This window comes from Polypterus senegalus, chromosome 16 (assembly GCF_016835505.1).
Source record: "Polypterus senegalus isolate Bchr_013 chromosome 16, ASM1683550v1, whole genome shotgun sequence".
Taxonomy (NCBI): domain Eukaryota; kingdom Metazoa; phylum Chordata; class Cladistia; order Polypteriformes; family Polypteridae; genus Polypterus; species Polypterus senegalus.
This window is the reverse complement of record NC_053169.1, coordinates 56831346-56845274: the sequence shown is the minus strand read 5'-3', so window position 1 is coordinate 56845274 and position 13929 is coordinate 56831346. Positions and strand designations below refer to the sequence as shown.

General features: G+C 39.7%; 1 protein-coding gene across 1 annotated transcript in view; it reads left to right on the top strand.

Moving 5' to 3' along the window:
* Positions 1–8456, top strand: part of LOC120516602 (deubiquitinase DESI2) — a 154463-nt gene extending 146007 nt beyond the window's left edge. The window contains exon 5 of the mRNA XM_039738388.1: positions 1723–8456. Within this exon, the coding sequence (XP_039594322.1) occupies positions 1723–1977 (255 nt within the window). The 3' untranslated portion in view covers positions 1978–8456. The remainder of the gene's footprint in view (positions 1–1722) is intronic.
* The last annotated feature ends 5473 nt before the right edge of the window (positions 8457–13929 follow it).

Sequence of the window (13929 nt, the reverse complement as noted above, 5' to 3'; positions counted from 1 at the left end):
TTAACATGGATTTTTAATCTCTTCATAGCGCACAGTTTCTGGTCTTCATGTGCAGCCTGGGGTCAAAACGTGTAGCAAATATACCACAGCTGACATTGTTTCTCTATCATATTTTAAATTGCATTAGTCCGGTTTTTGACATAAAATTTTGTGATGGGAGCAGCTTTGGGTCAGAGAAAGTGGTGGCAGCCCAACAATTGAATCTAATGAAATAATGATTTGGGATCCTTAATTTGTATTTTGTCTCCACATTCCATCTGTAAATTTACAGGCGAGTTTATAAATAATATCTGGACAAAGTGAGGAAATAGAATTAAAGTTTCCAAACAGTGAATTATATGAAAAAGTGAGTGATCTTTCGACAGAAAAACAGTGCCACTCTGGGTGTAATGGTGGTGTGATGATTATAATGCTTGCCTTTCAGTCAAAAAATCTCTGGTAATTCTACCTCTTACATATTTTTTTTCACCCTCCCCCATAGATGTTGGGTGATAGCTTTAGATTTCTCATAAATAACTATCTTCAATTTTTGAGTGATCTCGACATTTTAGGGTCCCTTGACACCGATATTTCAATGTTTGTGCATCTGTGTGTCAGTTTCTTGAGGACGGTCTTGAGCTTTTAAAACAACTGGATGTAAAGATGCCAAACTCAAAACTTAAGTCTGTTATGAGATGACGATGTGGTGATTCGTTTTTGAGCCAAATCATGCAAGAGAAAGTTGCATAAAGGAACCCTCAAATACTGTAATTCTACAATTAATTATCAACAATTATTTCATAAATTTCTGTCATAATAACCTATTTTATTATTAGAAAGATCAGCATCAGAGTGGTAAATAATTACTAAAATGTTATAAAATAGTGCAAAGCCTACTGATGCTCATGTCAATTTTTTTTATAATTTTTTTTTAAATTTTCAGTCAGACATATCTCATAGTATTTTTGTCACTGCCATAAGCCACCCATGGAAGGGCCATATTTATTTATTGCAATTTGGTATTATTTGCTGCATTATTGTTTGGAAAAAAAAACTTTCTAACACTAACAATAATTTTGTACTAAAGACAATACTTTTAAGGGTAACAAAGTGTGGGAATATAAAAGCTGTATTTACTTTTTACTTATCCACCTTTCCACTTATTTCCACATTATTTGCCAATATAATATCTTTAGTATTCATCGGTTAGGTGTTCATGTTTTGTTTTATTCTTGTCAGTTTTTACCATTTAGTAATATGATCTGTACTTTCTAACCCTTGTTTCATTGTGTCAACATAAATCTACAAAAAAAAAAAATGGAGAATACCATTATTATGGGGTGTCACATTCTGTGGTTAATGTGACTTTTAGTTTTATCCATGTATTATCTAACTCACTTTTCCATTTCACAGTCACAGGAAAGCAGTGCATATCCTGGCAGCATGGGGCACACAGGGTGCCAGTCCATCACATGGCACACTCATACCTATATCCATACCAGGCCAATTCAAAATCACCTACTCAACTGATACACATGGTTTTGGGCTGTGGGAAGAAATTTGAAGTATCTAGAGAAAGGCCAATTGCCAAACGAAACTCTATACAGACCAATTCCTGTCCAGGAATTTGTCTAAAGACTGTAAATCTGTGAGGCAGCAGTGCTATTTTTTTTACTTTTAATTAGTAAAAAATTATGACATTTTAATAACAAGTTAATTTTGTATTGTTTTGTTTGTTTTCAGATCCTCTGTGGAAGGGAGATCCCTCGCTGGGTGAACCGCTTGGCATACTTCAGTTCCTGCATCCCATTTCTCCAGAGTTGCCTGCCCAAAGAGTGGCTTACACCTGCTGCATTACAGTCTAGTGTCAGCCAAGAACTGCAGGGCGAGCTGGAAGAGGCTGAGGATGCAGTGGCCTCTGCCTCTGCTGCCTCTTCATCTGCATCTGCCTCCAAGCCCACAATGGTACCACGGCCAAACCACCATGCAAAACGATAACTTGGGAAGAGCACAGTGACTGAATGTACAACCTCTGATTGTGCTTGACAAGATTTTTGAGTGATTTGGGGAGGGTGTAGAATTTTTCTTAATCATTTGGATGTGGGTGCAAATATTGTGGGAATAAACCAATACCAAACATTCCTTTTTATTGAATAGAAATATATAGGTTTTACTACAAGATTGTTTTAATTTTTTAGTTCTCTGGCCTTTCAGTTGCAAACTCAGGATCATAATTTTGTAGTCCCGTGATAATCAGTGTTCTCTGGTAAAAAATATATATTTTTGTTTATATGGTTCTTTTCCACAAGGTTAGAGTTGGTAAACAGTATTTATGGACTGTTTACAGATATTAAGTGCATAAAATACTGAAAATATCTGACAACAGGAATTAACACTTGCAAACAGTCCTTTCTTGAATATAACATGTTTGAAATTTTTTTTTTTTTTCATTATTTTCCTGTTTGTATTGCATGTGTATTTTTGGTGATTTTTACAACATGTGCTAATAACCATTTGAAAAAGATGAAGGGGGTTGGGAGTGGGTGTTGATGTCCCTGTGGTGTTTCTCACATGAAAGAGTTAAATGATATTGTTTTCCTCAATTGATACTTGAGATCAATTCTGAAAACATTTAAAATATCTCCCAAATCCTAGTATTAGTAATCTTTCTACCAGTGCCTGCTAAATTGCATTTGCTTTTTAAATTAGATCTTTTAATTTAGGAAGGCTCATATGTATATGTTCTTCACACCATTTCAAAACAATGGAGAAACTGAAGTTTGTATTTGTTATTTGTATTGTGTGTTCTTCTTATCAAGTAGCACCAGCATAAATAATATTCTGTGTACAATTTACAGTAACAGTCCCTCAGGCTAAAATAAAACATTTTAACTTTGGTCGGTTACACTAGCAGCCGTTTGAGATACATTTTGTAATGGAAAAATCATTGTAAAGTTTTTGAGAAAGTTGCGCCAAATGCATTGTAACCTTGTATTTTGAAGTTCCTTGAAATCTGAGTCAAACACAAAGTGCATGTCATAGCCTTGTTTGAAATGTCTGACATGTTTAAATTCCGTCCTATCATCTAAGCTGGAGAAAACTAATTTCCATGAAGGTTTATTGCTACTGTGTCCCCTCAGAAAAGGTGCTGCAGATCGTTCTAATACTGACATCAGAATTTTAGTTTGCCTTTTTCAAGAATGGCTATTTGTGAAATAGTTGAAATTTAATCTAAGAGATGAAAGGACATTTAAAAACTAGCCTTGCTCCCTTATTTTAGTTCAAAACAAAATTTACAAGTATATCATTGGTGTTAAACTACAGTGCAATATTACAGTAACAGGAAGGGGCAGGGCATTGTAGAACAAAGCTTTGTTGAGAGCTTATTGACATGCTGCATTTTAAACCATTTGATCACTAGCTGCCTATGACAATGCTGACAATCGATATGTTATGAATCAAAGTGAAATGAGGCTGAAGTATTCACATTTTAACACATTTGTGAATGGGTATATGGTAAGTCCCACTACATTTTTCCTGTACATTATTTTTATTGTGCTTAGAATAACTAGTGGTGGCAATTAGTTGCCAGGCAGTTTGGATATATAGAAGTTTATTTGTCCCCAGGGGGAAATTTGTCTATATACACATACAATACAGTCTGAACACACTGGAATGGCTAAAAAGAAAGACAACGGGGGTTGGTGGGGGTTAAAGAAACTTCTGACTTGGCAGTCTCAGTCACAGTAAAGTATTATGCTGGCATAGTGGTGTTGGTATAAAGGAGCTCCAACAGCGTTTTCTGACACACTTGTGCTGAATAATTTGCTGGCTGTAAGTCTTCAGTGTTAGTGTGTCAGACAGAGCACATACAGCATCTAAACAGTTTGGCAATTCAGACATGAAACACGTGCAAAGGTTGAAGGCGGTGAGACAGAACTCCAGAAAATTAGTTACTTGATATAGTTGCATCTCCCTCAACAAATTCTCCAGAACGAATTATTTTTTTGAATATTTGTATATATACGTCCATTTTTTTATGTATGAAAGTAAAAATTGGAAGAAGAAGGAGGAGGAGTATGCCTGTTTGGTGGTAGAGTGGTACAGAGGTTAGTGGTGCTAACTCACTGATCCAGCAGTTTCTTCCAGAATTCCACACCTGGTAATTTTCTGTGTGGGTTTGCACATTCTTCTATTTTCCCCATAAGTTTTCCTTCTCAAAGATGTGCAGAATAAGGTAGCAAGCTGATTCTAATAGGTCCTGTGTGAATGAGCCCTATGATGGACTAATGCTTCTTAATGCTAGTATAGGATTTGCCTTTTCACCCAATTTGGGTTTGAGATACAAATATAGCGAAATGCCAATTTATTAAAACGGGCACAATTTTACAATAATAAGTCCGTCAGTTTTGATCACTTCATACATTTTATGAATCTCTATTCACCAGATATGCTAGCCCTTACATCTGTCTGTCTTTGCACTTCTTTTTGCCTTTATTCATCGTATGTTGCAGCCCTCTTGTGCATGCCGGGCGACATTGAACCCTGGCACAGATGCCAGAATGTTTTGTCGTTTTTTTAAATGCAGAGATTATTTACTCCTACTATACATTACAGCATCATTTTGAAAATGGTGCATATGGCAGCCCTATATGGTTTGATTGACCTTAAACTTTTTGTATTTACAAAGTTTATATGTAGTTGTTTTCAAAATAGTGCCTGTTTACACTTTCTATTTGTTTCTTTTACTTATTCTTTATAGCATTATTGTAGTTATCGGACTTCTGGAGTACTAGCTGTGATCTAATTATGCACATAGCAAGCAATTAACTGACGTCTGATGCTGATATTTTTGTGGTGCATGTCTCAAAAAGTATGGCTTTCTATTGGAGAAACTGAGCTAATTATTAGCCTCCAGACCCTTTAGCTAATTTCCATACAGTAGATTAACCACAACATCTAGATATAACATAGTGAGGGTGAAATGTGAGGTACCTTTATGTTATGTCATTTACAGTGGCTTTAATATTTCCATACAGTATGTTAACATGCTGTTTGCTGAACAATTTAATATCTAGAAATTAGGTCTTCATTTTTGACTGACATGCAGTTCCTAGCCTTGTTACACTTCATTTTGCATTTTACCAAAAACAAATGTTAATATGCTATGTCTCTTAACAGTCAAATAAAATACATTGCATTTCTCATGCCTTTCACCACAATGTTTAATGAAATCAAATGAGGGCATGGCAATGTCCAGCGGATAAGTGCCCCTCCATTTCTGTGATATAATTAATTTTATACAATATTTACAACTTTTTAAAATCTTTTTTTAAATTATAAATAGGTTATGATAATATACTTTTTCTCAAATTAATCACTAAAATGCTTTGTTTTTTGCATTTTTTACCTCAGACAGTCAATCTGTTTATTTTTATTATAGGTTTCATAGTTCAAGACTAATTGGAATAGCTGGCTATTTTATGTTCGAAGTAAGGTGAAGGAAGGCTTGGAAAAAGAATCCATTCTTTGCTCGGATCTGCTCTTTTTAAATGTGACAGTTTGCAAATCTTACAAACAATACTAGATTTTGCTCAAACACAGCTGAAAAATGAATACATTGAAGAAACCATTTCCAGCATGTAAGTGAATGCTGGCAGCGCTATAGAAGTTAACTCACTTGATAATTTCAGGTAAAATCAGTACATGTTTGTTGATGGAACAAATGAATTCTTTTACACAGCTTAAATGTTTCTCCATTCTTGGCTGTTGGTTTTCAATGTGCATGTACTTGATATATGAAAGTTTGCAGTGTACCAGTCCTTCAGTAAAAGGTCAAACAACCCCTATGTTTGTGTAACATCTCAGAATGCACTGGATAACAAATTACTTTTTCAAAAGTTTTGCTTCCTGACTTGTCAATATGTGGCTATGCCCATATTGAAGACGCCCATTGTCACGGTTTGCCCCAGAACTCGGCTCCCTATTAGTAGAAGGCTGAACTTGCATGTGAGGTGTCTGGTTTCAGTGTCAAAAAATAGTCACCTAGCATTAATGGGCTCCACTTGCCGTTATACTGTGTTTTCATCATTGCAATGTCCTGGTGAAGGCCTTCACCATGTTCATCACTAACTGCACCAAGATTAACGGTGAATGCAGAAATGAATCTTTAGTGACCTGTTGCACTTCACAGTTATGTTTGCTTGAAGTATGTTGGATGTAATTTAGTGCTCTGTAGTCTAAAAGAAAATTCAGAACAGCCTTGAATGCTATCTATGTGATTTCCTCCAGTGCCCCACTAGCAGATTCTTGAGCCACTTGTCATTGATGATGTGTCTGATTGATTTGTAAGCCAACAAAAATGCCTTCCTTAATTTGGTATCAGTTATTTATGGAAATATCTGTCTGAAATATTGAAATCCTTTACCTTCTTTGTTAATCACTTTCAAGAACTTTTCATAATTTCAAATGTTATTTGAAGAGCAGACATGAATATCTTTGCTGGGTCGACAAGTGGTTTATGTGCCACGCTTTTCTGCCCTTAGGGAGTGGCCGCTCCTTTTAATGTAAGGAGACTCTTTAGCATGGCTGCCTCATTGTGCCCAAGCTGCATTCCTAGCAGCAGTGTCCCTATTTTTAGATCACCACAGATGTTCCTGTTCTATTTATACGTTATATGTACATTTATAATACAAAAGGAAATCGCAAAAATTGGTGATTGCAAGAAAGTGGTATTTGAAATAAAAATGTAAAGGTGAATTTTGTGATCAGCAGGCCATTAGATAACACACACAATTGTGTTTAGGAAACAAAATCTTCATTTTCCAGTGTTACAGGTGACAGATTAATTCATGAGGCAATAACTAATGTAAAAGACAGAAATCCACCACCATTGTTGCCATTTACAATTGCATCTATGACTTAAGTGTGCTTTTACAGTCTAACGTGTTGTATGCTGGCACTTCATTGAAACAGTGTTTTACAGTAACATCTTTAAAACCACAGTAAAGGAGATGCTGCCACTTAGTGTGTTCTGTAACCAGCAATGATTTTAAGCCAATACAATTTACCTGCACTTTTTCTTCTGTATTTATTTTAAAATAAAGAATACTGCAGGAGATTTATGAGCATTTTGTAGGATATTACCTATTATATTAATGCAGCTGTTTTATTTTTGTGTGTTTGTAGTTAATTCTGACATTTGAATAAGCTGATTTTCTATGTGTGTAACCTTTTAAGTTGATAATGTCTGGCATTGAGGAAACCTCTAGCTATATTTTGCAGTTTTGCAACTTTTAGAATGCTGCGCTCCATTATGGACAACACAACCAAAATCAAAAACAATCTAATAGCAATAATACTTTTATTCTAAATAAATATCTTTTTTATTGATTGATTGGGAAAAATATGAAGCATGACTTATTAAAGGATTTAATCACCACCACCACCACCACCCATAGTCCAATTTTGTTTGGCCAGGAGCACACTTTTTAAACTTTATATTTTTGGGGTTTCTTTGATGTATTGATTCTTGAACTCTTTTTGTAAGATATTCCACAACATGACAACCTGATCCTTTCAATTTAAATACATTTATGATTTAGTTTAGATATGTGTGCTTTGTAAATGTGTGGATATTGAACTTCTGCATGGGACTCAGTCTAACAGTTCCCAGCCAAAACCTGTGCAGCTGTTTTGGGTTAAGCATTTCTTGATGTATGTCAATACATGTGCTTGGAATCTGAAACAGCATTTCTAGGTTTAGACTTCTTCCAAGTTGAGTTTAAGGCAAATGGGTTTCTGTAAGGATTTCAGGTTGTCATTATTTTTGGTTATATGCAAGTATGTGAAAGTAGCACTGAATATCAGATGGAGTGGCTAGAAGGAAAATCTGATCAAAGTCAGTTTCCATTGTATTTGAAAGCTAAAAAAAGTTTCCTAATTTGAGCTATTTATACATAATTATTAAAAAACACACACACACACACACTGATGTGCTTTTTCAAGGCAGAGCCGCTGAGAAGTTAGAATACATTGGAACTTAAAACAAGACAAAAGGTCTCCCCAACCCTCACCTCAGAATGTTGTCACCTTCCAAAAATGAAAAAAAAGAAAAAGCTTCCGTCAGGGAGACCTCCAAAAACTACACATTTTCAAATCCAGCACGAGGAAGACTGCTTAGTGTAATGTTAATTTTGAGCTGTAAGCCATGGTCGTTGGATTAGAATGGTCTGAAAATGTATTGAACTGTCATTCTAAAATGTGGATATTTGCAATGATTACCTGTTTCCTTTTAATTTCAGAGTGCACATTTTATAAATTGATTTGGACTGTCCTTGTTTAATACTGTATGTATTTTAGTTTAATTTTTTTTGTAGCTGAACAGAAAAATAGTATGATGTGTTGTGAATCTGAAATCTTTTTGTTACCATACCTCTAAAAAGAAAAAACCTATTAAAAAAGACATTTTTGTTAAACAGTTTTTCAGTTGCATTTTTTAAGAGTAGGTATTGGAGACACAGACCAAAAAGATCTGTCTTTTGTTCACAGGGGGCCTCTGGATGTGCATTTTGTGTTGGAAATCTGTGCTTTCAGTGCCTCACACCACAAGGAGAGGTGTGAGTGTACAACAGACGTGTGTATGAGCGTGATGTACCATGGACGAGCTACCCTGAGACGGACGAAGGCAGGTACTCAAAATGGATGAATAGAGAACCTTACAGAACAAAATAATGGCCTGATAGTGTTTCATGAATATCACTGGATTCAAACCTTCCAAGGTGGAGCACAGAAGATAAAGTAAAGAAAATAAGCAGTGAACAAGAGAGAAGAACCGTTTTACTGGATTGCTCTTATTTCCTATGTTCTTGCTGCAGCTTTTTGACCAGACTCCACTTTAATTTTGCATTGTCATTATTTTGTTTTGGTTTTTTTTCCTATTTTATTTTTTTCCACATTGTCACTGTTTTTATTTCTATTTTTTCTTTTCTTTTTGGTATCTTTTTTTTTTTATATACAGTAAATGGATATTTCTTTAAATTATAATTTGGCCATATCGCTGATGCTGGTTTGTGTTAATCAGTAAAGGATTTAATGCAGGGAGCTGGATCTGCGACAGTCTGTATATTATATAGTGCCTTACATATCTATTTATCAATGCCTAATGGTACTCTTTTATAATCTGTCTTTTTAGTAATAAAAACCACAAAATTAGTCTTTTCAGAGGAGGGAATGCATTGAGGATAAAAATATTATGCTTCAGTTTGTTGTTATGACCATTTGTCTTTAGACAGGAAGCTATAAATTGTCCCTGCTATATTACAAATGATTCCTAAGTTCCAAAAAAATCCCTACCAGGTTACAAATGATCCCTATGTGTTGCAATGGTCTCTATTCAGTTTACAAAAGGTCCCTAACATCTGTCTGTCTGTCCTATTGTGCCTTTCATGTATGTCTGTCTGTCTAAAATAAGCTACACACTATATGAACTGACAAAGAAGGTGGACAGGAGCCTGGAGTTCAATATTACCAATTCAGGGACCAATGTGTGTCATAACAGCATTGAGCACAAGGCAGGAAACCGCTCTGGGAGCAGACCCAGTCCATGCCAGGCCTTACTGATGTACACACAAGAGCAAATTGGATTTGCCAGTTAACCAAATGGACACATCTTTGTGGATATAGCAGGAAGCCCCACTTTTAAAATTTCTTCTCCCATGCTCAGAATGTGCCATCTCTACCCTAACAGCATTCTGGTGCAGATTTAAACTCAAGATGCTTGATTCATTAGTGCAGTGGTTTCTAAACTCGGTCCTGGTGACCCCATGCGGCTGCAGGTGTTTGTTCTGCGCAGATTCACAATCTGTGATAATAATTGTTCTCGTTAAATTATCTGGTCTTATTTTCTCATCATGACCTGCATTCAGAAAAGCACAGCAGTATGATTTTTCATTTATAAGATTTTTAGAAATAGTGTGGTCCATAAATATTTGGACAGAGACAACTTTTTTCTAATTTTGGTTCTGTACATTACCACAATGAATTTTAAATGAAACAACTCAGATGTAGTGTGCAGACTTTCAGCTTTAATTCAGTGGGTTGAACAAAACAATTGCATAAAAATGTGAAGCAACTAAAGCATTTTTTTTAACACAATTCCTTTATTTCAGGGACTCAAAAGTAATTGGACAAATAAGTGGAAATAAAATGTTCATTTCTAATACTTGGTTGAAAACCGTTTGCTGGCAATGACAGCCTGAAGTCTTGAACTCGTGGACATCACCAGATGCTGGGTTTCCTCCTTTTTAATGCTCTGCCAGGTCTTTACTGCAGCAGCTTTCAGTTGCTGTTTGTTTGTGGGCCTTTCTGTCCGAAGTTTAGTCTTCAACAAGTGAAATGCCTGCTCAATTGGGTTAAGATCAGGTGACTGACTTGGCCATTCAAGAATTTTCCACTTCTTTGTGTTAATAAACTCCTGGGTTGCTTTGGCTGTATGTTTTGGGTCATTGTCCATCTGTATCATGAAACACCACCCAATCAATTTGACTGCATTTAGCTGGATTTGAGCAGACAGTACGTCTCTGAACACCTCAGAATTCATTCAGCTGCTTCTGTCCTGTGTCACCTCATCAATAAACACTAGTGTCCCAGTGCCACTGGCAGCCATGCACTCCCAAGCCATCACACTGCCTCCACTGTGTTTTACAGATGATGTGGTATGCTTTGGATAATGAGCTGTTCCACGCCTTCTCCATACTTTTTTCTTGCTATCATTCTGGTGGAGGTTGATCTTGGTTTCATCTGTCCAAAGAATGTTTTTTCCAGAACTGTGCTGGCTTTTTTAGATGTTCTTTAGCAAAGTCCAATCTAGCCTTTCTGTTCTTGAGGCTTATGAGTGGCTTGCACCTTGCAGTGCACCCTCTGTATTTACTTTCATGCAGTCTTCTCTTTATGGTAGACTTGGATATCGATATGCCTACCCCTGGAGAGTGTTGTTCACTTGGTTGGCTGTTGTGAAGGGTTTATCTTCACCATGGAAATAATTCTGCGATCATCCACCACTGTTGTCTTCCGTGGACGTCCAGGTCTTTTTGTGTTGCTGAGTCCACCAGTGCTTGCTTTCTTCTCAGGATGTACCAAACTGTAGACTTTGCCACTCGTAATATTGTAGCAATTTCTCGGATGGGTTTTTCTGTTTTTGCAGCTTAAGGATGGCTTCTTTCACCTGCATGGAGAGCTCCTTTGACCGCATGTTGTCTGTTCACAGCAAAATCTTCCACATGCAAGCACCACACCTCAAATCAACTCCAGGCCTTTTATCTGCTTAATTGATAATGACATAACGATGGATTTGAACACACCTGCCCATAAAATAGCCTTTGGACGTGCCCGGAACACCTCACCAGGGAGGTGTCCAGGAGGCATTCAGACATCAATTCTGATTGCTTCACAGCCGAACAGGACACGGTAAAAAAAAAAAAAGATGCCCGAGCCACCTCATCTGACTCCTCTCGATGCGGAGGAGCAGCGGCTCTACTCTGAGCCCCTTCCGGATGACTGAGCTTCTCACCCTATCTTTAAGGGAAAGCCCAGACACCCTGCGGAGGAAACTCATTTCAGCTGCTTGTATTCGCGATCTCGTTCTTTCGGTCACTACCCAGAGCTCATGACCATAGGTGAGGGTAGGAGCGTAGATCGACTGGTAAATTGAGAGCTTTGCCTTACGGCTCAGCTCCTTTTTCACCATGACAGACCGATGCAGAGCCCGCATCACTGCGGATGCCGGACCGATCCACCTGTTGATCTCACGGCCCATTCTTCCCTCACTCGTGAACAAGACCCCAAGATACTTGAACTCCTCCACATGGGGCAGGATCTCACCCCCCAACCCTGAGAGGGCACTCCACCCTTTTCCGGCTCAGGACCATGGTCTCGGATTTGGAGGTGCTGATTCTCATCCCAGCCGCTTCACACTCAGCTGCGAACCGATCCAGAGAGAGCTGAAGATCACAGCCTGAGGAAGCAAACAGGATAACAACATCTGCAAAAAGCAGTGACCCAATCCTGAGTCCACCAAACCGGACCTCCTCAACACCCTGGCTGCGCCTAGAAATTCTGTCCATAAAAGTTATGAACAGAATCGGTGACAAAGGGCAGCCCTGGCGGAGTCCAACTCTCACTGGAAACGGGTTCAACTTACTGCCGGCAATGCAGACCAAGCTCTGACACCGGTTGTACAGAGACCGAACAGCTTTTATCAGGGGGTCCGGTACCCCATACTCCCAGAGCACCCCCCACAGGGTTCCCCAGGAACACAGCCGAATGCCTTTTCCAAGTCCACAAAACACATGTAGACTGGTTGGGCAAACTCCCATGCACCCTCTAGGATTCTGCTAAGGGTACAGAGCTGGTCCACTGTTCCGCAACCAGGACGAAAACCACACTGCTCCTCCTGAGTCTGAGGTTCGACTATCCGACAGACCCTCCTCTCCAGAACCCCTGAATAGACTTTTCCAGGGAGGCTGAGGAGTGTGATCCCTCTGTAGTTGAAAAACACCCTCCAGTCCCCCTTTTTAAAGAGAGGGACCACCACCACGGTCTGCCAATCCAGAGGCACTGTCCCTGATGTCCATGCGATGTTGCAGAGATGTGTCAACCAAGACAGTCCTACAACATCCAGAGCCTTAAGGAACTCCGGGCGTATCTCATCCACCCCCGGGGCCCTGCCACCAAGGAGTTTTTTGACCACCTCGGTGACCTCAGTTCCAGTGATGGGAGAGCCCACCTCAGAGTCCCCAGACTCTGCTTCCTCATTGGAAGGCATGTTAATGAGATTGAGGAGGTCTTCGAAGTACTCCCCCCACCGACCCACAACGTCCCGAGTCGAGGTCAGCAGTGCACCATCCCCACCATATATGGTGTTGACACTGCACTGCTTCCCCATCCTTAAACGCCGGACGGTGGACCATAATCTCCTCGAAGTCGTCCAAAAGTTGTTCTCCATGGCCTCTCCAAACTCCTCCCATGCCAGAGTTTTTGCCTCAGCAACCACCGAAGCTGCATTATGCTTGGCCTGCCGGTACCTATCAGCTGCCTCCAGAGACCCACAGGACAAAAAGGTCCTATAGGACTCCTTCTTCAGCTTGACGGCATCCCTCACCGCCGGTGTCCACCAACGGTTTTGGGGATTGCTGCCGCGACAGGAACCGACCACCTTACGGCCACAGCTCCGGTCAGCCGCCTCAACAATAGAGGCACGGAACATGGCCCATTCGGACTCAATGTCCTCCACCTCTGCTTGAACATGGTGTTCGTTATGGACAATCCATGACGAGCACAGAAGTCCAATAACAAAACACTGCTCGGGTTCAGATCGGGGGGGCCACTCCTCCCAATCACGCCCTTCCACGTCTCACTGTCATTGCCCACGTGAGCATTGAAGTCTCCCAGCAAAACGAGGGAATCTCCAGAAGGTATGCCCTCGAGCACCCCCTCCAGAGACTCCAAAAAGGGTGGTTACTCCAAACTGCTGTTCAGCGCATACGCACAAACAACAGTCAGGACCCTTCACCCCTCCCGAAGGCGGAGGGAGGCCACCCTCCCGTCCACCGGGGTAAACCTCAACGCACAGGCTCCAAGTCGGGGGGCAATAAGTATGCCCACAATTGCTTGGCACCTCTCACCGGGGGCAACTCCAGAGTGGTAGAGAGTCCAGCCCCTCTCAAGGAGATTGGTTCCAGAGTCCAAGCTGTGCATCGAGGTGAGTCTAACTATATCTAGCTGGAACCTCTTGACCTAGCGCACTAGCTCAGGCTACTTCCCCTGCAGAGAGGTGACATTCCACGTCCCAAGAGCCAATTTCTGTAGCCGAGGATCAGACCGCCAAGGTCCCCGCCTTCGGCCACCACCCAACTCGCACTGCACCCAACCTCCTTGGCCCCTACCATAGGT